This window comes from Taudactylus pleione, unplaced genomic scaffold (assembly GCF_031769625.1).
Source record: "Taudactylus pleione unplaced genomic scaffold, aTauple2 ptg000191l, whole genome shotgun sequence".
Taxonomy (NCBI): Eukaryota; Metazoa; Chordata; class Amphibia; order Anura; family Myobatrachidae; genus Taudactylus; species Taudactylus pleione.
In genome coordinates this window covers 2,380,417-2,406,452 of record NW_028284593.1, presented here as the reverse complement: position 1 = coordinate 2,406,452, position 26,036 = coordinate 2,380,417, and the positions used below count along the sequence as shown (strand labels likewise).

At 41.8% G+C, this 26,036-nt stretch overlaps 1 protein-coding gene across 10 annotated transcripts in view; it reads left to right on the top strand.

Annotated features, from left to right (window-relative positions):
• The window catches only part of ARVCF (ARVCF delta catenin family member), a 974,893-nt gene extending 949,455 nt beyond the window's left edge, over positions 1–25,438 (top strand). For 9 of the 10 annotated variants that reach the window (XM_088476674.1, XM_088476676.1, XM_088476675.1 and 6 more), the window contains 8 exons: positions 1,618–1,768; positions 3,112–3,304; positions 3,904–4,015; positions 6,891–6,981; positions 12,002–12,055; positions 13,311–13,402; positions 14,514–14,629; positions 24,153–25,438. In XM_088476674.1, coding sequence (XP_088332800.1) covers positions 1,618–1,768; positions 3,112–3,304; positions 3,904–4,015; positions 6,891–6,981; positions 12,002–12,055; positions 13,311–13,402; positions 14,514–14,615 — 795 coding nt within the window. In that variant the 3' untranslated portion in view covers positions 14,616–14,629; positions 24,153–25,438. The remainder of the gene's footprint in view (positions 1–1,617; positions 1,769–3,111; positions 3,305–3,903; positions 4,016–6,890; positions 6,982–12,001; positions 12,056–13,310; positions 13,403–14,513; positions 14,630–24,152) is intronic. The other variant, XM_088476672.1, reaches the window with a different exon arrangement.
• Positions 25,439–26,036: the final 598 nt, after the last annotated feature.

Below are 26,036 nucleotides of genomic sequence, written 5' to 3'. Positions count from 1 at the left end.
TTTGAGTATTTGTCCTTAAATCATATCGGTTATATTGTTGCTCTGCAACAAAATGAAATTCCTGTCCATAGAAACAGAGCAGCACCACCCAGTGGAAGAATCCTCGATAACAAAACATTGTAGACATTTTAATGTGTCGTATTTATTTATTTATTTATTTTTTCAGTCATTAAAATTAGGGATGTGCAGACTCTGATTAGTTTGGATTTTCCTGCCAAAAAACGGGTCTCAGAAAGAGGCAAAACTTCATCTTTCATAGACAAACATCAACTTTCATGGACTTTTGTCCAGGAATGATGATGTTTGTCCATGAAAGATAACGTCAAACTAATCCGAGCCTGCACATACCTAATTAAAATATGCCTCCTCACTACCATTCATATTAAGTAACAGAGAGTTGCCCATAAGTGGCTATGTACATATAACTGCAGATCTATCATACAGACAGGTCCCCTTCTGATTCTGGACGTTCCATGTTTTCTGTATGTGCATCTAATTATTGGAGAAGGTGTAATGCACCAAATAATAGTGGTATTGAGTGACTTGCTGAAGACACTTAAAAATTAAGAAGAGCTATCCCATCTTCACTTTTGGGTACAAACAATTGGGACTAACTTTTTTAGGTGGTTTCCACCACACAGAAATTTGGAGACTGTGCACAAGGTAAATGAAGGTTAATCCAAGAGATATAGAATTTGTATAGCCGTGAGATCTCCTAAGCAAAGCACAAGTCTAGTATGGAGTTAATTTGAGAAACCAATATCTACCATTATCTCTCTGCTTGTGATTATGGTTCAGCTGTATCTTTGACCTGACCAGTTAAATGGATTCAGATATATCGTCAGATTCATAGGTATGTGTTATAATGTCTTTCGGGGAAGACCCTATGGGAGCTATTCAATTAGCTGTGCAGTTTACCAGGCAGTCGTACTGAACCTCACAGCGAGGTAAAAAATATCAAATCCGCCTCGCACAAGGATAAAAAAAAAAAAAGTAATTCCGCAGTTTACGCGGAATCAGTGTTTCCACACGTGACTCACGATTTTTCACCACGGGAAAAAAGCAATTTGGTTGAATAGCCATTTTGGCCGGCAGTTAGTCGTGGGGTAAACCCTGTGGCTAATTGAATACCCCCCTATGTGGGATACTGGGGTCACTCCAGTGTAAGAGAAAGTCGGTTCTTGTCTGCGAGGATAATGGAGCAATATGACTATAAAACTATAACTCAGATTTCCTAGGGCGAGCTCAGGGATGACCGAAACCTCCCATGGAGCCTCTCTCTGTGGCTTCTTGAGCCCATGATAGCGTCTGTTTGCCCTATTTGATCTCAGGGTAAAATTTACCACCAGGAAATCCGCATGCACCGTTCTAGCATCCGCCGTCCTGTACACCTCTAATTTACTTCAAAGCAGACCTTTATTAACAACAATGGGGAAAATGATCAATACAGTGGGTCAAATGATGTATAGAGTAAAGGTATATATTGTATATAGCAGTATGAAATACACTATACCCTGACAAACCAAGTGGCCACCTTTATAAATAGCATGTTAAATGCTTTCTCTAGTTTTCTGCTCAGGGTATCCTAATCCGATAAATATCTATCCTGCCTTTCAGTGGTCAACCTATATCCGCGCTACAGTCCGCAAAGAGAGAGGCCTGCCAGTGCTTGTGGAGCTGCTACAGTCCGACTCGGACAAAGTGGTTAGAGCTGTGGCCATAGCTTTGAGGAACCTTTCTATGGACAGACGAAACAAAGACTTGATTGGTATGTGTCCTGCAATGTAATGGGACAGTCTGTCTGTGAAACCTGTGTTTTCTTTATCCTGCTTACACACACTAAGATTTCCATTGATCAGTTTAATCAGTACGACTAACACCATTGTTCCATGTATGGAAGCATTATGGATGAATAGAAAAATCAATGGCCCTGATTCAGAGCCGGACGCTCTGAAAGAGCACTCGCTCTGAATCAGGGCGTTTTTGTTTTTTTTTGAGCGGCCTCCTTGCCGCTCGCATAGCTGTAGGTGACCACCCACTGCTATTGCAAGCGGCCAGGATGATGGTCGCGATGGTCAAGACCATCGCGACCATCGGGCTTGCGACGAGACCCTTGTGGTAGGGTCGCATGGCTGCAAGCCCCAGAGAGCTTCTGGCTCTAATAGAGCCGGAAGCTCTCCCACTGACATCACTGGTGATGTCAGTGGGGCCGCCCACAAATGTCAGTCGTTCGCATGGGAATGCCTCCGTTTTTGTGAAGCCACCCCCCATGCCACACCTCCAAAACGGTGCGAGCTTTCGATCAAAATCGACAGCCACCCCCTTTTGGTGTGAGACCCGGAGCGACGGAGCGCCCATTGCTAGCCAGGTCTCACGCATGCGCGCGTCGGAGCCGGCTCCGGTGTGCGCATGCACAGTGGCCTAACATCGACCCGCTAGTGAGCGCATAGTGCTTGCGTGCGGGTCTGAATCAGGCCCTATATGGTGAAAAGCTTGATTCATTCATATTCCACCTCAGCTTGTATTTGGGGTCTTCATTCAGTTTGTCCATGTTCTGTATTGTGATCTGGCTGTTAATACAGAACCTGAGCAACCTAATCACCGATTTGCCAATCCATACGAGTTTGGCCGCAATGATCCCTGATCTGGTTTTTCTGCAGTGTTGCTGAACAGCCAGATCAGCCAGATCTCTGCACCTGTGGGCAACAAACCCATTATTAAGTCACAGTTCAAATGACTTTTCTTGCGATTGCAATGAGGTCTTATTTTAAGAGCAGTTCCTCAAAGTAAATGAATATGTTTTGTAAGGATGTACTGTACTGGCATCATTATGCAGCAAATGGAAGCTGAGATTTCTGCTGTGGTTTGATGTGTAAATGTTTCAAGTGAGCGGAATGAAATGCACATAAAAAGTTAAAGTTCTCTAGTTTCCAAGCAACAATATAGCAGCTAAGCAATGGGATTGTCTGTATTTCATGTAAGTGAATATTTAATATAGGGAATAATTGAATAAGTTAATGCATGAGATGTAGCCACTAGATGTCTGCACGTTTTGTGCAGTTTATGGAAAGACTACATACATTCCGTAGTTCACCTTTATTTGTACTACAGGCAATTACGCCATGGGACAGCTTGTCCGGAATCTGCCGGGAGGGCAGCAACGTCCTGCTAAGAACTTGGAAGAAGACACTGTGGTTGCTGTACTGAACACTATCCATGAAATAGTCACAGATAGCTCTGAAAATGCACGCTCCCTCATCCAGACACAGGGAATCGAAAAACTCATCACTATCAACAAATCCAGGTGACAAAGCTGTACAGTAATGTGACATCGTAACACCATATAGATACCGTTGTAATTCCTACACCGTTCACCCGATTTGGATGTAATTACCCTCAAATGAAATCTGAAAGTCTGCAGTTAAAGCACATCTTGTTTGTTTCATTTCAAAGCCATTGTGGTGGTGAATAGAGGCCAAAATATAAAAATTCTGTCAATGTCCCAATATTTATGCACCTGACTGTATATAACCTTGGTACTCCAACAAAGGCTGTAAATACATCCTACAGACAAGACCCAGATATAGAGCCAGGGTAACGGTCAGTGCTGGATCCCTGTAATACAGTTGGTACCATAAATGTATTGTGCTCAAGAAAAAGGGCTGGGATTGTCTAAGTGATCATTGTTAAGTGAAGAGCAGCTTTAATATCGAAAACTGTAAATATTGAGGTTTCTTCCTACACAGATAGTTTTTATATTTTGAGAACTGTTTCAGATTGTTTTTTTGCTAAATATGTATTTGCTGTGTTTTCTTCAGTTGATTTTCTGAATGATTGTATGTACACATCTATAATGTCTTCCTGAGGTTAATGATGCCTGGAATCTTCTGTCACCCTTTCCAGCCAGTCCCCGAGAGAGGTGAAAGCTGCTTCCCATGTCCTGCAGATGATTTGGAGCTACAAGGAGCTGCGGAATGCCCTTCAGAAAGAAGGCTGGAACAAGGCCAACTTCCAGGTACCGGCTCTATCATACTTGCCTGTTAGTGAGGTACTATAAAGTGAGCACTAGCATTGTGTGATCAGACATTCATTAACATATGTAATGAATGGGAATACTCTATCTACTATTTCTGTCATTTTTCAGTAGAGGTTCTTAAACTCATCAGGGCTCTTATAAAGCTGTATCTGCTAATTGTAATGAGGATGACAATCAGCAACATTATCACTATCCCAGTCACTGCTGATTGCAGCTTGACCTCTCCAGCTGCTGTCCAGTACTTCATTCATCAGGGTGTCTTCACTATTAAGTATGTTGCAGATGTCTAATCACATTACTTAATTGATATTTCCAATTGGACTGCGACCAGAAAGACTATTCCAATGGGATTTTTACATGCGAAAATAATGGACGTTTGGTTTTCATTTTAAATTCACTTAATTTAACTTGTATTTGTGTTTTGTGTTTCTATTTCATTTTATTCTATATGGTAAATGCAGCTTTTATATTAATAACACCGTCAAGATAATATTCTGTGTTGTGTTTATGATACTCTTCATTATAATGTGTACAAATAGGGTAATCCGACTTTCACATTTATTACTAACACTGTCACCCAACATATTTACATGGTTGTGGGGCGTATCTAAGTATATAGGCCTAACGTACATCGACTGCAAATACAGATGTGTCTGTGTCCTCCTACACTATGGTTTCAGTTGTGGCAAACACTTGGCGCTAGGACCTGGGCAACTTGGCCGCGCAGAGGATCTTTTTCGCTGTAAATGTGCATCCTACTCACAGAAATACACAGGAAGCGGCAAAACTATGTTGCTTGATTGCCCTGATCAATTTGATGTGTGACATTTTATTACATCTGCATGTGAATGAGTCTGGATCTATATACGAAGTGCTACAATTCTCACACCACGTTCTGTTGTACATCATTTGCAACTTTGTATGTGTTTACAACTAATTCCTGTGCCATTAAAGTCACAGCCCGGGGTATGCAGGACACTATGAGTGGTGGTATGCTGCATCTGCGATGCAACATTTTAGGAAAAGTACGGTATTCTACACCTCTGGGAGTGGCTCAGTCACGCTGTAAGGCATATTGAGGCTAGGTGTATGAGGACACATCTGTACTACAGTTTATATATCGTCCAGCACAACATATACATATAAGTAAGCTTTTTTACAAGCATACTTTCTTATATACTGTAAGTTCAGCAGTGTTTATGTAGCTCAGCTACTTCTCCCATGCTCCGTCTCACAGTGTGTGTGGTGTGACATACAGCCATATAACCGGCAATGTATGGACGTGCTCGGGGACCAGTCCTCTAAAATTGTTTTAGCGCTATAAATCTATGAATGCAATAGAACAATTTTTATTCTCAGGGCCTGGTTATTTAACATTCACTTACAGTACGTAGGCTAAAATTCAGCATAGGAATGAATAATACAATCATATGGATACAATGGTTTCACGGCACACTGAGGTAACATAATGCCAAACACACTAGGGGGTATATTTACTGAAGAAGAAGTGGAGATGTTGCTCACAGCAACCAATCAGATTCTAGATATTATCTTCTAGAAGGTGCTAGATAAATGATAAGTAGAATCTGATTGGTTGCTATGGGCAACAGCTCCACTTCTAAAAACCCGCACTTCAGTAAATATACCCCTTAAATGGGAAACAACAACACCAAATACAATAATAGATGTAAATAATAATGTTAGTACTAGGTTTCTTTGGTTAGTTTCTGTCTTGCTGTAAAATAATATGAAGGGATTACATTTCTTCTGTTTATCACTCTTGTCTTTCCTTTAATGAGCTGTGCAGCAAAGCAGAATCTTGTCTAATAAAAGCTTCCTTAAGCTCAGGGAGCATCAATCTCAGATGCCTGTAAATATTCATAACTCCTTATGCAGTTTGTCCCACTATGCTGTGATTGTTGTTATAGAGTGTAAATAGCCATGGCATTCTGCAGTGCTATGCAGGATTAGAATAGTTTAACCTTCCTCACAGCAGTGCAATACCTGTAAAGCCTTTATACTTCATGCTGTGTGTGAGCCTGTGTAAATATAGATCTAGCCTCTCACAACATGGCTCTCACTGTGACTCAAATGAAAATATCTTGTACTTGTCATCATTGACATGCAGGGCATTTTTTAAGGCATAATTTACTGCTGTATTCAAGGGAACCTTTCAATGCGCAGAAAACGGTTTTGTGCACTTTTTAATTTATTAAGCTGCCATGTAGCGCCAACCTATAACACAGCACTTTATAGAAAAAGTATAATTTTTCATATAAGTCCATGTCACAATGGAGCTTACGGACTACCATATAAACACCAGGGCGGCTGAGATATTCTGTGTTAATTTTATGTGCCATGGAGGGCATGGCTGTGGCATCTTTGGGGGCGTGATTATGCCTCCCATGCACTACTAGACCACCAGAGAACCGCCCCGCCCTATCCCTGCACCACTGACAAACACACACTTGCGTTAGTTTTGGCCAAGCATATATTTGGAGCTCCCAGGGCAAACTAATAGAAACACAGTAAGAATATACAAATTGTGCACAAATAGGGCCCTGATAACGATGGAACTTATGGCTATAGCACTGTGAGGCGGCAATGCCAAACACTGTGTCATCCTGCTTTACTGATGAAAAAATAAAATCTTTTATCCAAGGTTAAATATATGTTGTTACTGTTTATAGCTACCTATTACATATACATCTTTGTATAGTATAAAAGCTGTAGGCAAAAAAGAAAATAATTTTTTTAGAGTAAGTTTTTTTTATAAAATCTTAAGGAAGCTGTTAATTTTTAATGATAAACCCCCTTTTAAAACATTGTTTTAATATATTGGATCACGTTTCAGTCTGCCACATCGACACTGCCAAAAGGATCCAAAGGTAATGGGAAATCTGGATTTGATGACAGTACACTCCCTCTGGTGGATAAAAGTCAAGGTGAGAATTCCCAGAGGGTGATTTATTACACTTTATAGTTTATACATGTATATACCAGCTGTCTATCACCATCTCTCCTTTAATGACACAGCACTTACTTACTTAAACTTAACATCTCTAAAATGGAAGTCATTGTTTTTCCACCCAACAAAATAACTCTTCTTCTCCCTTTACCACTTTATTGACAATACCTCCTCTGTCTGCTGCTTGGATATCATCTTCTCATCAAATTCCAAATTCAGTCCATCTCCCAGTCTTGCCACTTCTACCTCTGTAATATTTCCAGGATCTGGCCCTTTCTCGCCCTGGAAGCCACACAATCTCTCATTCATGGCCTTATCTCTCACCTAGATTTCTGCAACCTTCTCCTCACCAGCCAACAGCACTCCAAGTTCGCACTTGTCCAGTTTATCCTCTACATCGCTGCCCATATCATTTTCTTCTTTTTTCAGTTACTCTACTGTCTCCCTTTTTTCTGCAGAAATGTATATATTTTTTTAAATCACTTTTTTCATTTGAGCATCACATAACCTACAGACACCAAGCATAATATTTTGAAAATACAGAAGAAAAATACATACACATGTTTGTAATCCCACACAGAGATATACAATAGTGTGCATAGATGTAGTCAACCATATGGCAAAGTATGTCCAGATCCATAAGTAAATACATAACAAACATAATAACGGCTTTAAGATCATGACCCAGTTGGGCCCTTGCTAGAGACAAGAGGAGCCAAAGACCAAATTAAGTAATTATAAGGCATCAAAGAGTTAGTCCTCCAGTATTATGGGAGGATCGCCCAGCAACAGTCTGGTTTCATACCATTCTGTATATTTAAGGGAATGTTTAATTCGACCCTGAAAATATGCTGGGAGAATGGAAATATAGCTTTCCCAGTACTCAAAAAAAATTTGAAACCAATTTGGTCTAAGGTTGTCTCCAATCAGTCCATTTGGAAAATATGGTGTATCTTTCTTTTAAATAAATTTAAATATGGCGGGAGAGGAAGGTTCAATTCTTGTAAAATGGATTTGAGCTCTGCTGCACTAATTGCCAGCAATAGCTTTCTACAACCTCTGGAGACCCTCTGACTCTCTGGGATAATTCCAAAAATTGCCCATTCCGCAGTGAATGGCAAATAGTTCACTAAATGTTTCATTGAGAAACTTCTAACTTGGATCCAGAATTGTTGTATCAAAGGACATGCTTAGAAACGATGAAAAAGATCTGCTTTGGGTGCTCGACAGCGATGACACTCATGGAAAGCAGACATACCCGCCAGGTATTGCCTGTGGGGCGAATAATATGCTCTATGAAATACATTGAGAAACATCTCTTGGTATTGTATTGAGGGAAGTAGACAAAATGAAGAAATTAAATTTTTTAGTAATATAGGACAGCTATGTGATGGGAAGTCCGTGAGCCACTGTCGTACTCCTCAAAGAGTAGTAGAGTAGTCTAACTGAGGGCCTGATTCAGAGCCGGACGCTATTTGCGCTCGCTCATTCAGAAAAAGGGGCCGGATATTTAAATAGAGCGCTCGCTCTTTGCAGTCTGTTGACGCCTCTATGTCTGAACGAGTGAACGAAACATGCGTTCGCTATTTTTTTTAAATCGCCCCCTGGCCGCTCGCATCATACGTCATCTCCGCTATTTATTAGATTAATCGAGTACATCGAAAGGCATCTGAACTGCTCGCAGTGCTTGTGGTAGCATTTTCCTACCGCAATCATGCGAGCAGTTCAGGCTAAAAGACAACCAAGTGACGTGGTCAATGACGCTGCTTTGTTAATTATGCACACCCTTAAAACGCCCGTTTTGACTGTTTGGCACGCCTGCGTTCGGATCTCCACTCCCCGTTTTCAAGCACCTTCCCGTTACCACCCACAAACGCCTCATTCTGTCACTCAAATTAGCAGGCATTCTCTATTTTGCGAGCACACAATTTCCGACCGCAATGACTGGTTCGCGCATGCGTATTACAACCCATACGCATGCGCAGTTGTGCGAACATCGCTCAGAGCGAACGAGCGGCCGCTTACGAGCGGCTCTGAATCAGGCCCTAAGAACTTTGGAAAGAATATTGTGCAGATATGGCTTTTCTTGCAGTAGGCAGGGATTCCAAAAGGCAATCCAGCATATTTGATCAGTCCAAATCCGAAAACCCTCCAACAACTGAGTTGGCATAGTGTTGCATCTGAAAGTATCTAGTGGAAAGCGTTGAAGGATAGGGAAGGTTGGTTTGGTCTCCTCAAAACTTTTAAGCTTTTTAGTGGAAGGATCTACTACTCCGCCAATGTTTCTGAGTCCCTTCCGCCATAGAATCGTGAAGGGGAAAGCTGCCTCCCCATGTTGGAATGCCTCATTACCCAGAAAGGTCAAGAGTAAAGACTTATATTCATTTAAATTAGCTTTACGTCTCAATAAGTGCCACAAGCGATACACTGACCAGAGCAAAGGGTTCTCTTTAATCCCCTGATCAATCTCTGCTTCGAAACGGTAAAGGAAGTTACCTTCCAAAAAAAAATGTTTCCAACTTAGTATTTGCATATATTTCACTGTTTGAGAGCCAATCGCGCATGTATCTTAGCACTGTCGCTTGGTTATAAAGTTGAATCTGCGGAAAATTGGTGCCTCCGTTTGATTTATTTTGCTGTAATTTTAATATTGCTATTCTCGGTCTCTTTCCTTTCCATATGAATTTCCGAAATAGCATATTAATTTTAGCCAAGTCAGTGTGGCTAATAAATAGGGGCAAAGACTGCATTAGATATAAGAGGCGTGGGAAGGTTGACATTTTTATTAAGTTGGCTCTGCCTATATAGGAAAGCATCAGATGATTCCACCCTTCCAACTCAGACGAGGTGATCCCCTCTCCTATGTTTATATGGTATAGTTCCGAGCGGTATATTGGAAGTTTAATGCCTAGGTAAGTAATAAGGGATTAAGCCCATGTGAGTGGGGAGTTGTCGGCTCCAAGTTACCTGTGTTACCCCCGGGACAAGGTTCATGCCCACCGATTTAGAGAGATTGACCTCAAATCCGGAAACACTTAACTTCAAACTCCTGTAATAGATCTAGGATCTTGGGAAGAGAGTTTCTAGTGTTACCTATATACAATAACACATCATCTGCAAATGCAGATAGTTTCACCTGTATGTTACCAATTTGTATACCCTTGAAGACAATTGAGGCTTGTAGAATATGGAGTAGAGGATTGATAGATAAATAAGGAAGAAGTGGTGATAAAGGGCACCATTGTCTTGTGCTACGCTGCATAACCAACTGTTCACCCCTCGAGCCATTAACCAAAGGAGAGGTGGAGGGCATCGTATAAAAGTGTTGAATAAGTTTAATAAAGTTTTCATCGACTCTACCCTCCAACACTTAAAATAAGTGGGGCCAGGCCACTATGTCGAAGGCCTTGTGTGTGTGTCGAGACTAAAGAGCATATGTCCAGTTTTTCCCTTCCTAGCAGAGGCTATATTTTGCAGCAATGGCAGTACGGATCGCTTTTACTGAGTGGCGTCCCTGAATAAAACCCAATTGGTGGGAAGTTAAAAATTTGGGTTGGATTTGCTGTAATCTGTTAGCCAATGTCTTTAATAAATGTAAATTTCAAAATTATTTCAGAGTAATTGGTCTATATGAGTCCACCGACAGAGGTCCTTTACCCGGTTTTAAAATAAGTGTGGTGAACTCTTTGGTAAAAGATGGATATTCAGGTTGGGATCTATAGATTGTGTTGAACAATTCTAAAAGAGTAGATTTATGAAGTAATTATGAAGTTTACCTCTTCTTCAGTGACTTTCCCCTCTAAGCCAGCCCTCTGGGATTGTGTTAATTTAGGCAATGCCGCCTGAGACAGAAGACGTGACTGTAAAGTCTCCTGTGCAGGGAGGGGGTGGTATAGTGTAGTGTAGAATCAGTGAAAGTGCATCAATATATCATTAGTGCGTCTATAGGTTTTGTTCAAGGACACATCCCTCAGCGCAGCCACAAATGCGCATTTCATCCATGGCTTGCACATTGTAGCCAGTAATTTGCCTGAACGATTTCCCCATTTGTAATAGGAGTGCTTCGTATAGACCAGGCGTTGCTGCACCTGGGACGTGAAAAAAGAATCAAATAGTCTCTTGTCTGTAGGATAAGCCTCCAGGTTAGATTCAGAAAGTGACTCTATATAATGACTGAAACTTTTAGAAGCAGCCTCCTGGAGAGATTTATATTTAGAAGCATTGTCCTGCCTCAGTTTAGTAATATAGCTGAAAATGTGTCACCTTATGACCGCCTTCAATGCCTCCCAGAACAGAACTGGATTGTCCCAGAGTTTGATATTATCGTCCAGGAAATTGGACCACAAATAGGATAAAAATCTACAAAAATCTTCAGATTTCGAAAGATAATCCGGGAAGCGCCAAAAGCTGTCAGTTGTGCGGAAAGAGTCACAGTGTAATTCCATCGTTACTGGAGCGTGATCTGAAATAATTAGATCTCCTAAATCAAACTGTTTAAGTTGGGTAAGCAAAGAATTGGCTAATAGAAGGTAATCAATTCTATACATGGAGCCATGAGCCCTTGATAAATGTGAAAAAAAGCGTTTGGTTTGATTTTGAAGGCGCCAAAGGTCATTTACTTGCAGAGTTGCAGAACTAAATTTAAATATAGCTCCTCACACACCTTCAGAGCCTCTCCTCCTCCTCATCTCCAAACTCATTCCCACACACGCACTGCCTGACGCACACTTTACTCTACCAATGACTGCACTTGGCCTTTAAACATCCCCTTAAAAATCATCTCTTCATTCTAACCTAACACCTCTCCTTCTAACCCTCCAACCTCTGCATTCCCCATCTCTGATCACCTTTCCACCAATATTCCTTATAGAATGTAAACTCTTGCTAGCAGGGACCATTCCCCTGTACATAATTTACATTTTGTAATTCTGTATATATGTTTTGCCCTTTATGTAGTGCAGTAATGGTTGCTAATATAAGCTTCTCCTTTCTTATAGCAAACAAGAAATCTGGAAGCCGTGACATGATCCCCATGGGGGAGCTTGGCCCTGGTAAGTACACAATGAAAGATTGTCCAGATGGTGTGTGCAGGCATTTTGTCCCCTTATATGCCTCTCATCCTTTCTGGTAGCTGTGTTACTGCAGCATGGGTTTGTAAACATACATGACAACATTCCTGATTGGATAATTGGGACAAATTAGGCCACACACTAATCACACACATTCTGTGCCCCAATCTGCTCATACTACACTTTATACTGAGCATGTCATGCTCCAGGTCTTCTCGTACTACACTGTGATACACCTGTGGCCATTTTGATTTAGACTGTGCCTATATTTCATACTTGCCAACTCTCCCTGATTGTCAGTGAGACTCCCTGAAATAGCAGCACTCTCCCTGATGAGTCTAGTAATCTCCCTGATTGCACCTTACCCCCATTATGTAGCTGTTATATATAAAAAAACAGATATATACTCGTACATTCAAATAAGATCACTAGTATCATTTCCCTGCACTGGTTATAAGTCACAATGATCCCTATGGCTACATGCATTTTCTGAAAAGTATCAGTGTGTTTTCATCTATAGGTAGATCTTACTGACTGCTTTGGGGCTCATTTAATGTAAAGTTGGATGTAAGTCAGGTTTATGGCACACCTCCCAGATGTAACAATACACGCCCACTTTACTGCACGCTCATAGGTGCTGCTGTCACTATCTCCCTGAAATGCAAGTATGCTCTATATCCAGAGTGCCACACTCTCTTCAGATGCAGTGTCTGCGGACAATAAAGACAGCTGATGTTCCATAGTGGGCTCCTAGTTCATCCTGTACTGAGCAGGTTGTGTCACGCTGCACCTGGCCATGAAAACCGTGTAACATTGGGAAACATCAGAGATAAGAGAAAATATCTATTTGGCAATTATTATAGTTTACAGTTCAATTTTTGCCTTAAAGGATTTGGCCACTTCCAAGTCCTTCCCTTAAATATGTTGGGGCCAAATATGCATATTTCCCTGAGCCCTGGGATCCTTCGTTTAGAAGATACATCAGTGTCTGTGCCAGCTGCCCGCACCAGGACTGCATTATACAAAGACAGGACTGCCAGAAGTGTCTACATTAGGGGTTTCCGAGGTCACAATGATACAATAACGGCACATACACATTCCTTGCACCAATATAAACATCAATAGTAATATAATGTAAAAAAGGAATTATACTTTAGATCCCATGGTGGAGAGTCAGAGGTACAGGGAAAAATGTTTTCTGTCCGCCTGAGCACCATTTTGTCCTCCCTTTCCTCAGATGGTTATTCCACTATTGATCATAGGGACAAGGAACGCAAGTACAGATCGAATGAAAACATGGGAGATCTGTCAGAAAAGGAGCCCTTGAAGGTACTGTTTGGTTGTGTCATTGTTTTTTTCGGGCCCTAGTAGAAGATGATGCGTTTGTATTTAACTGTACTAGAAAGTAGTTCCAGTGTAGGCCCGGCTGGTGGATTTAACACATTATGTAATAAATGGCCATGCTCCATCGACTGTATGCTCATGAGTGTACAGTGTTCTGCCCTGAAATATAGCACCTTTACCTACTAAACCATGCACTTATGAGCTTATTATATGTTATGTGGATCTCTTTTTTTTTTCTAAGTAAAACAAGGGATTGCTTGTATGTGTGGGACATTGTTTAATCGTTACTGTGGATTATTTACTGTACTAATAAAGTGCAAATATCCATAGCAGCCAATCAGACATTACTTTTATTGTCTAAATTCTACAAAATCATTGCTAACTGCTTATTGGTTGGCTTGAGTCTCAATACTTGCCTGGCTGCACTGTATTAAAAAAGAGTGTGTAGTCATTTTTGTATGGTGTCCACTAGGTGGCACTGTGATATAGTAATAGATTAATAATAAAAAAAATACTTTCCCAGGTTATTTTTTTTTCTTTTCTTTTTTTTTCATGTTAATCATTGATGCAGAAGGCAGACGAACCATATAAACTAATTATATTAATCCAAATACTTTATTCTATCTATCCCTGTAATGATACATGCTTGTGGGGTAATGAGCCCTAGAAGGAAGATGCTTCATTCACTAGCTAATGTGTGAGAGTGACAAGTGACCCCTTAGTGTCAGCTGTTGATACTGTTTGTTGCATTATGTCAGAGCTGTACAGAAAATCTATTACCACCCTAGTCACACATTGCTCAGCATGCAAGCACTACTGTAATTTGTCTGCATGTACGTAATAGGGAAGACATAATGTGCTTCTGAGAGCAGGTAAAAATGTTTATTTGTATTGTCTGCACTCTCTGTTCTCCTACAAGGGTATTATATTATGAAATGTTGGACTCGGTTGCTGTTATGCAGCTATTTTCCTAGTGTTTTGCCACTATTTTAACCCAGTGTTAACTAATCCTTTCTTTACAAGCCTTGGCTGGTGTTGCACATCTCCTCGCATTAATCTCTGTTTTGCTCTCTCCTCTACTTTACTGCTGCTGCAGAATGACTCAAATAAGAAACACATTACCCGGAGTAACAGGCCTACTGTCAGTCTGGTGGATGCACGCGAAACTAAGCCACAGCCTGTTGACTCCTGGGTCTAAATTTTGCATGCATGGTAGGTCTGTCTATTGTCTCTCTGGGTCCTTGGTGGGGTAACTTTTTGCTGCTGGAGGTAAAATATATTTATGAACCTACCAACAGTAAAGAGTATCTATTTCTCCTGGGTGCATGGTCAGATACTCCCTCCCAGATTGTAAAAGCTTTGAAATGTGCACTGTAATACTGCTCTGCAGCTCGGCTAATCTCTGGGTTATCTCTCACTTTTTCATTTAACCTGCTCCAGTTTCAGTTACTAGACTCCAATATGTGTGACTGCTGTTTGCCAATGGAGATTAGGCCTGTATATAGTAACTTTATCTAAGTGTTTCTACTAACATTCATGCACATAGCATGATATAATTTGCATTCAGTTAGCATTTACTAGCTCAGTACAAACTACTATCCTCTCATCAGTTGTAAGTGTGAATTTCTCTCCATGCAGAACACAATCTTGGGGAAAGACTGCAGCATAGATATTGCTGATCTGGGCACCTTGCCATGTCCTTATTCTTAGAGAAGCATCCGAGTAGTGTATATCATTGCTGGCAGTGTCGGCAGCATGGCAGAGACACCTGAGAGCTCTGTTACACATCACACTGTATTCCATTTGCAAGGCAGCAGGAGGAAACTCCGTTGCTGAAGGCTGGCTGCAGTGTCCTTAGGGATGACTGACAGAGACAGCTTTTATATTAAATACAATTTGTTCTAATAACCTTCTGTTACCTATTTATTTGTGAGGATCCTTAATAGTTATTTTGTATGGGATGTAGTTATTAACCTGGCTGTCGGGATGCCGACACCCAGAGTGCCAGCACTGGAATCACGACACCAGTCAGAATCCCACCGCCGGCATTCCGACCTCCAGCATCCGGTAAGTAGTGAGGTTAGGCACTAGGGGGGTGGGGGTTAGGGTTAGGCACTAGGGGTGTGGGGGTTAGGGTTAGGCACTAGGGAGGTGGGGGTTAGGTTTAGGCACTAGGGGCAGACGATAGCCTTAGAGTGCTGGGAGGGAGGGTTAGGGGTAGGATTCTTGCCGACAGGTGTCTGTACCCTAACTCTTTCGGGATGCCGGCGTCTGGATTCTGACCGCCAGGATCCCGTACCAAACTTATTATGGCAGTAGGACCATAATAGATTATCACTCTGCTATGTGGAGGCAGAAATGACCCTGAAGAGTCAATCAGCGCTATTAGCAAATATTTGGTCACATTGTACTGGAATAATTATGTCCACTGTAAAGGGCCAACACATTTGAAATGCAATTTTCAGATGATACAAAATGGGAATCCGGACAGGGTAAATGTGCGGATTATTGACACAGGCTGCGTTTTGCAGCAATAGCTGATGTGAAAGAGTGTACAGTTCTCACAGATCACCCGTTTTGTCTGTTCTGCTGATAATAAGATAATACTGATATTAGTTATGTTAACAAATAATTAATTGCATGAAGAAATAAGTTGGTATTTTACAAAAGTTACACGCAAAGTTGTGATCTCAACCAAAATAAAATGACCAGTCATGTTGTTGTCTGTGTCCTAACATCTGTCTGCAAAATCCCTCAGGATTATTATCAGCATTATCATCTGGTATTAGTCTCTACAATACAACCTTCTGGTTTCCATATGCTGTGTTTTTCCTGCAGAGTTCACCTGCGGCAATAAATCGGGCTTAGGGGGGTCATTCAGACCCGTTCGCGAGCAAAGGGCGCTCGCAAACGGGTCGATGTTGCCCCACTGCGCATGCGCACGACGGAGGGAGCTCCGTCGTGCGCATGCGCGAGACCCGGACTGCGACAGCCAAGCTGTCGCTCGCGGTCTCGCACCAAAGGGGGCGTGCTGTCGATGTTGATTGATAGCACGCACCCTTTGGTGGGCGTGCCGGGGGCGTGCCTGCCAGACGGAGGCGTTCCCATGGCAACGCCTATAGTCTGAAGCCGGCCCCACTGACATCACTAGTGATGTCAGTGGGAGCGATTTTGGCTCTGATAGAGCCAAAATCACTCCAGGGCTTGCGGCAGCGAGACCCTACCGCAGGGTCTCCATCGCAAGCCCGATGGACGCGATGGTCAAGACCATCGCGACCATCATCATGGACGCTCGCATAAACTGTGGGTGGTCACCCACAGCTATGCGAGCTTCCATGAGGACGCTCCAAAAAAAGGTAGGAGGGCCCTGATTCAGAGCGAGCGCTCTGGTCAGAGCGTTCAGCTCTGAATCAGGCCCTTAGTACTGTAGTGTTAAATGTGCAATGTAGTGTTAAAAAACAAGCTTTTGAAAGATCTACTTTCTTTTTACGGTCTAGCAATACGGAATCGAACATTCAGTGCTCAGAAACCGGATTAGTGTTAGACACAAAACATGAAGCAGATGTCTTGTACGTCTGTAAAATGGAACTGTTAATTCAGCATATTAAGATACCATTACTTAAAATTTGTCTAAAAAAAACAAACCTAAAACTCACCATGTACTACACATTTCTTTTTTTCAAATCCCTCCTTTGTATTTTCTCTAAGGATATAACATCCCTAACTCTCCCTGCATCTCCCCTCTCTGGGCACACTGCCGCCCTATTGAGTCACTCACCTCCTCTAAAAACTAATGAGATTTCTTTTCATCAAAAATTTACTATTACAGCCTCATTGTGTCACTATAAAAAATTTTTACACACCTACAACTATATGTACTTCTCCATTCTTCTGCTTTTATTATCTGGTGACATATCACCAAATCCAGGCCCCACACACGGACAGCGGATATACTATGGAATAAATATCCTGCAAACCTCACGTCTCCCATCACCCTCCAAATCAATAAATGTGCCTTATAGAATTCACACTTGATCACAACTTATTATTTTACATCTGAACATCTCTTTACAATAACTACTTTCACCAATTTCTACATTTACCTGAGACTGCTGGTTTATACGTTAACCAAACTCTCTAAATAGCCCTTCACGAAGTGGCTTCAGCCACCCGTCAGACTTCACGTAAACTGATATAACAGCCATGGCTCTCCACAGACACCTACAAAAACTGCCTCTTAAAGTAGAATGTCAGTGGCATAAATCTTAATTCAAATGTCTTCCACACATACTGTAAAATAGGAATCCACCCATCTGTCATCCTAACCCTCTGTCCCATGCTCACTGTCTACCCCATCCGTGTCACTCCTGTCTGTTTGCCCATCCCCTCTAGAATGTAAGCTCTCACGAGCAGGGCCCTCTTTCCTCTTGTGCTTATCCTTTCTTTACTTATATTATCTGCTCTATACTCAAAATCACCTAATCCGTGACTTTTGCCATCCTGCTTCTGTTGCAGCAGTGTTTATATACCATGTACTTGTATTGCATTGTCTTAAACTGTATGACACTGTTTTCTTGTTCTGCTCAACTGTTTATGTACTATGTCTATGTACTATGTTTGTGCACTATGTTTATGTACTATGTAAGGCGCTGCGGAACCCTTGTGGCGCCATATAAATAAAGGATAATAATAATAATAATAAAAAGTATCAACAAATGCTGCAATATTCAATCGAAGATGTTCTACATAAATGTGTAAACATTAGAAAGTACAGTAGTACCATCACATTGCCAGGTGGTGTCACTGTTAGTGCTTATGAGGCTTCCTCCTCTTCTCCATCCATCATCATCATTATTGTTTATAGAGCGTCACCGATTCCATAGCGCCTGATAGCTATATTACAGATATGACATACATGAAAACAATAAAGCTTTATAACACATACATGAGCAGATTGTACAAGGGGAACAGCCATGTAACCTATTGTAGAGCATACCAGTGACGGCTTATATTGTAGAGGAAGGTAGTGATGAGAGTCAGTAGGTGGAAATAGGCCATGATGTTCTAGATGAAGGAAGTAGACATGAGGGTCTAGTGCGGTGTAAGAAGAGGACAGTTATGAGGGAGTGTTTTATGGATTATATATGATCATACACATGTCAAAGATTGTCTGATCTGTTATTGTCCGATCACATTTTCTGATAAAACTCTGATCAGTCTAATTGGATTTTGATAAATAATCACTATAATCAATAAGTGTAAATGAATCATAATTCAGTCTAAAGGTTTAATAAAACAATGACATAATGTATACAGAGGTGTCCTCATACATCTAGCCTCCTTGCGCGTTAAACAGCTTTTCTAGTCGCGCCATGCCATGGCGTGACTCGGTAGTGCTGAGCGTCTTTTGTGCGACTTAGATAGCACAAGCCGCTACCAGCGACTGTAACACTGTAACGTAGCGTTTCGCATGCAGATGCAGTTGCACACAGAACATAGCATGCTGCATATCATTTTAATCAGCAGAAGCCGTTTGTGCTATCTATTCGCATCACTGTGCGAATAAGATGCATTTGAAGGTCAAAAGACGCTCTGCGCTACCAAGTCACACGGAGCTCCCGCATTGTGTGGCACGACCTGTAGCGCACGGAGGATAGATGTATGTGGGCTCATCTGTAGGTGGTGGATTGAATAAAAATGGAAGCACCTGGGTAAATGAGGGGCACCAAGCATATTTAAAGCAGTGGCTTCCACATATGCTGGTCTGCCTGTCTCTGGTTGCCTGTAGTTATTGCTGCTGGAAGAGGCTTCAGTGACTGAAGCTCCTGACAAATGCATCCCCAACATTCATTCTGCCTTCAGTCACCAAGACAGGAGGTAGCCAGCACCCGGTGTGTGGGATGCCGACAGTCAAAATGCCAACGCCGGAAACCAGACAGTATTGGGATCCCGGTTCCATTATCCCGATTGCCGGCATCCTGAAAGTAATATATAGGATTAGGGATAGGCACTAAGAGGGGAGGATTAGCCTTATGGTGCTGGGAGGGGGTGGTTAGGTCTAGGCACTAGGGGGGGAGGTTAGGTTCAGGCACTGGGGAGGGAGGGTTGGGGTAAGGGTTAGCATTAGTCAGAATCCCGACACCATCAGGTAGGTAACCTATTGGGATGCCACTGTCAGTATTCTGACCGTTGGCATCCAGACCGCTGGGAGCCCATACCCAACCCACCAAGACAGCTCAATGTATCATTAGCAACATTGTTTAAGATTGTCAGCACTGAACATGTGAGATCATCAGTGAGCAGAAGTACATTGATAAATAAAGGCATAGATCCCGACATGCAAAGCGCGATAGATATAACTACAGCAAATCAACTAACTACGGCCACAGTGCAGGATATTATAATCAGGGTTTAGTGCGAAAAACAAAGCTGACATCTACCAATGCCTATTTATGTTATATATCTATTTAGCTCAATGGTGCAAAGTACTGGAGTACCAAGCATAGATGGGGGGTGATATGATCAGATATATTTTTCTGCACTGTGTTCTCAACAGGTTGTTTAGAGTTGTCATTAATGTATATATAATGGGTACAAGGTGTGCGGTGCCCACCAACCACCCTGCACCATCTGAATATACTTAATTTGCGGCCGCTGATGGAGAAATATGGAGCTATGCGCATGCATAATTCAGAAATCGCTGGGAAAATGGCGCAGATACAATTTCCTGGAGATATTGGCATGTGCGGTAGGCTGTGGCACAGTGCCAGAGTCTGCACTGCGTGTGCATCCCACTTCGGGGACTCCACGTGTCCCCTCCTATCATAAGACATCCCTGAGTCTTGTTGTGCCAAACTAAATGACTGCATAGCCCTAAGTGCCTATCTCCAACAGCGCAGTGTTCTGGTGGTTCTGTGATGTTGTTGGGCACATTTTCCTGGCATGGTTTGGAGGCAGTCTTTCCCATTAGAAGACCAGTTTAATGGTAATTGCTACTAACTCTGCGTTACAGTATTTCTTTCCTGACAGGATGACAAAACCCCATCCAGAGATAATGCAGGGTCGCACAATGATTTGGTGATCATGTCACTGATATTATCATGTGTCATGGCATTCTCATTTACCTGATCTGAATGCATTAGTGAGGCGGTCAGGGTTATCTACCCCATCAGGTGTGTGCTGCCTTAATGTGCGTATCCACTAGTAGACATAGAAACGAGAGAACAATTACGACATTGTAATCGTGCTGTCGTTTCCATGTCTAGTGATGTGCCTACACTGAACATTCACTCGTTCAGTCCAGGCACATCCATCATCCCCATCACGGGATCGTCGGGTTGACCAGCATGTACGGGCGATTATAGATGTTGGAAACCAGCGGGCATGCGCATCGCTGGTCGTTTCCGACCAAAACACGCCCGATGCATGCGCGATTTGCAAGCGATTGCATGGTAACGATGTTGTTAGTGTGCAATCACTTGCTAAAATCGCTAAGTGGATACCCCCCTTTAGATGGCTGAGAGGCAGACGGAGGATCCTGCCCGACCTTTCTGATTGTGTTTTTAGCACAAGGAGTATTTTTGGGATGTTGAGTAGAATGGTGCTGCATTCCGTGCTTCTGTTTTTCTGTCCACTATCTCTATATTTTAGCATTGCTTACAATACAACAAAACCCACAAATGGACTGCGCTGAGGATCGACAGCCAGTGATAAATGTATACTTATGTTTGATTGATAGAATTAGCAATAGGCTATAAACAACATATGAACAGCATAATATATTCAAAATGTATCATCACATCAGAACAGATAAATATCTGTCATATTAGTATACACAATTGAATAATAAAATCAACAATTACTAAAAAAAAATAGAAGCAAGGTTAGTTTAAGAGAGACAAAATCCTATAAGTATCCACTCGATGACTGCAAGCTTGTAAAGATTGTATAATTGTGCATTGCGCTCGCAAGCGGGTTGATGTTTAGCCCCTGCGCAAGCGCCGGCATGCGCATGCGCGAGCCCCAGCGAGTGACGGCAGCTCCGTTGCTCCGGGGCTCACTACAAGACGGGGTGGCTGTCGATGCTGATTGACAGCTCGCCCCGTTTTTTAGGTGGGGAGGGGGGTGGCTGCACAAACAAACGCCTGCCGTTTGTGGGCGGCCCTACTGACATCACTCGTGATGTCAGTAGTGGACTTCCTGCTCTATTAGAGCAGGAAGTCCACTTAGGCTTGCGTAAGCCGAGACCCTCCCGCAGGGTCTCGTCCTCAAGCCCGATGGTCGCGATAATCGCCAGGCCGCTCGCACAGCTGTGCGAGCGGCCTGGAGGCCAGGGGAAAAAAAAAAGGTACGCCCTGATTCAGAGCGAGAGCACGCAAATAGTGTGCGCCTCTGAATCAGGTCCAAGGTGCGTACACATGTCGTTATCATTAAATTGTTTGTAAAATCGTTCATCTTTTTAAGCTGAACAATGAACGCTAATCGTTCATGCGCGTTCACGTTTGTAGTTCATCGTCCATTCTGACTGTCCAACAAACTATTTTCGTTCAGAAAATCGTTCATGTTGTGCAGAATGAACGATAAACGATGAACGATTTCCATTCACTGTATGCATCATTAAAAAATCATTAATCGTTAATAGTTTTTGAAAATCGTTCATTATTTTAGTAACCAGCGATTTTTAGTGAACGATTTTCGTTCACTTTTTCAAGAGGAAATCTGAACGAAAATCGTTCACTAAAATCGTTGGTTACTAACATCGTTGTGTGTGTATGCAGCTTTAGTGTTTAGTTGTTCACCCATATAATGGGAATAATCCACAAATGCAGGCTGATGCTCCTTCGTGTCCAGCAATAATAAAATGGCAAATACAGTCACTAATCGCTCAAAGCCATTATTGTTAGATGATTTGAGTGAAATGGATATAACACCTGGATGTGCCTTGATTATAATGCCCGTGGATATGGCTTGTCTCTGTCGACAGGTAGTTGGGGGCGTGGTGACCCAGCCTTGATATTGCTATAGTCTTTGCATAGGGCTGTAACCACATATGCACTGGGTGCTCAGTAGCTGATAAGGCACAATATCCAATAAGATCCAACATTTCCTGTGCTGTGATAATCCAAAAATTGAAACCAAATGGTCTCTCCCTCATCGACTAGTTTTGCTCCACAACTGGGGCTTTTTCGAGATCTATAGCAATATGAAGGCTGGTTCACCACTCCCCCAACTACCTGTAGACAGAGACAAGCCATTTGCGGTGAGACTGCAAGCCGCGCACTGCAGCAGGGTTTGTGGTAGAAGACGGTGGTGCACGCTTCATTCCCTGCTATACGGAGGTAACTGGGATTTGTCTTACACCACAACCGCATTTGGTCCTGTGAGCGGTAACATATACACTACCGGACTCCTTAAGTGAATGGGGAATTAGGTGATGTGACTCTGTTACACTGATCAATACATTTAAACAATAGCCCATATCCACGGGCATTATAATCAAGGCACATCCAGGTGTTCTATCCATTTCACTCTAATCATCACAATAATGGCTTTGAGCGACTAGTGACTGTGTATTTGCCATTTTATTATTGCTGGACATGAGGGAGCATCAACCTGCATTTGTGGATTATTCCCATTATATGGGTGAACAACTAACACTAATACCTCTTTTCCACCAAAAACCTAGGTCCGACCTGGGTTTTTGGACATGGTTCCAACCCTGGTCAGACTCATTTACACTGCACCTTTGATTTGGGGTACTCCCAGGTCAGCCCTGGTCACACTGAACTCAGGTCTGCCCTGCTAAACCTGTGAGGTCATAAAAAGTGGGAGGTGAATGCTCCACAACCACCAATCAGCTCATTTTAGGCATGACCCAGGTCAGATAACCCGGGTTGCACCATTTACACTGCACCATTACCCAGGTCCATCCTGGGTCCAACCCTGGTAGCTACCTGGGTTGGATTGCTGGGTCACTTGACCTGGGTTATTTTTCTGGGACCCTTTTACACTGAGCTGCAACCCGGGTAGACCCAGCAAAAACCCAGGTTTTTGCTCTGGTGTAAAAGGGGTATTAGTTATACAATCTTTACAAGCTTGTAGTCATTGAGTGGCTACTTACAGGATTATATCTGTCTTAAAGTGACCTTGTTTCTATTTTTTAGCAATTGTTGATTTTATTATTCAATTGTGTATACTAATATGAGAGATATTTATCTGTACCTGATGTGATGATACATTTTGAATATATTATGCTGTTTGTATGTTGTACTTTAATATTATTTTATTGAAATAAATGAGTGATACTGTGGAAGCCTTTTGTAACCTATTGCTAATTGTATCATAAGTATTAATTTATTATTGGTTGTCAATCCTCAGCGCAGTCCATTTGTGGGTTTTGTGATATAGATATTTTTAGACCAGATGAGCTGCTGGTCGATGGACTAGCAGCAGTGGATAAGATATTTTATTTATATTTACTTAGAGCGCCAGGACTTGTGGACTCACAGCCTTTCTGACTGATTGAGCCCAAGCCTCTCATTTTTTCCTAGTAGTTGCTTACAATACAAATCTATTACTCCACAAATATCTGTCTTGACTTTTAATTTTGTCCATTATTTTGTTTTGCCTTTTTATTTCCAATTTATTCCTGTCTCCTTATTACTCATTCCCAATCTCCCTCCCCACCCCCCAGTCCATATTGAATGTTTATTCCCATTGTTCTCTTCTCTTTCAGGGATAAACTTGCAGTGATTCTTTTTGGGAAGACATTTTTTTATGTTACTTTTTTATTTTTAAACCAAGGATCACAAATTTGAATATACATAGGAGGTATCACTGCCCACCACTGCCATGACGTTTTCACAGGAGGACCATTTTGGTAAGAAACAGGATGAAAACTGCAATCTGCTGTGACTAAGAACCAAACTATGTGATCATCGCCAAAAAACGCTGTTGCTTAATTTGACTTCAGAACTGATACTTTTTTAGTACATATGTATAGTATATATTCATAAAGTAACATTCCCTTTGAAACATCTTGCGCTATTTAAGGAAATCGCCTTTCTTATGGAAAGCTGAGATGGTGCAGAACATAGGACTAGCAGATGGAACAGAGGGAAATGTTTTTATTGGACAACTTTCCTGCACGAAAATACAAAAAAGCCACAAAACTCTTTTGAGACGTTGGATTAAAAAAAAAAAAAATATTGAGCACTTTTCCTTTTCTTCGATTTTCTGTTTGTCGCCTCAGCTTGAACTGTGAAAAACAAATTACTAATGAAGTCTTGTCGCCTGAGGTGCATATAATTTTATTTTCCTGCCACAAAGTAATGGGAATAACATTAGGTTTGTGGTGTTCGCCGTGTTGGAACAAGGCATAAGTCATTGCATGGAACGAGGAAGTGGAGTTGAATTGTAGAAAACGTCTTTGCCGTAGACCCCGCTGGTTTTGTCTTTTCAGAAAGAGTTGGAATGTGATCTGTGAGGCTTTGTATGCCGGCAGTACAGCTGTTCCCCCACCTCATTTCTCCTGACTTTGGAATATGTTAAAGCCTGACATACTTCTGCCAATTACTCATGGACTCTATTATTCCAAATGTGCATGTCATAAACTGGAATGCAGTTTGAGCTCATACATAAACATAGTTCTGTGTGCGAGAGTGTGTATGTGTATGTGTGTGTGTGTGTGTATATACCTATATATAATACACACACACATATAGTGATACAATCAGTATACATAGAGCTGGTCTAGCCAGAGCTTGCAGCTACAATATGTCTATCTGGTTGCAATTTGTGTGCAGACTATTCTGCTGTATAATAATTTTGCCTTTTAACTTGTGCTCTCTCTTCATCTAAATTGCAAAGAGATCCCAAGGGCGGACTACCTGTCTCCTGAACTGTCTCGGAGTCTTTGCTGAAACCTCTCAGCTTGCGATCACCTGAACCATTTTAAGACATTTTACCATGAAAGCATTGCTGCAATTCTAATCTTTTGATTAAAATAACAAATCACAGTTATTGTTGAATTTCAATGTATTTTTCAGTAGGTGCTCAAACAAATCTGTTACAAAGGGTAAGGTGTGCGTTTTATTCTTTGGGGTATGCAGGGTTGGGGTTGGACTGTTTTGTTTCCTTACCTTAATGTTATCTTTCACGCTGTACTAAACTTAATGTTGCGTAGATGTTTTCTTGGATGTAACAAACATCAACAAGACATGATCTGAAGTGGTTGCTGAGAAGTTCATCTAATTAATGTTAAATATAAGAGTCTAGCTGCTCCCTTGTAACACCTGGATTTTAATGACAGTTCCAAGTACTTTTGACATTGTGGCCAGTGCAATCAATGTATCTGGCTTTGATGCAGAAACTGGTCTGCGTTAGCAGTATAATAGCGGATGACACTGCGGTCATGGCTGCGGCTGCCCCACAGTTCTGCGGTAACATTTACAATTTACTACCCGCCCAGCTACTAATGTACCCAGATACAGACACTCCTATAAACCATAGATGTAATCGTAAATTATATTAAAGATAGTGATATGGTTTATTGTGCATTACATTATTTTCTAACCTCATTTATGCTCTTATGATTTCTGTAATATAGATGAGCTTTAAA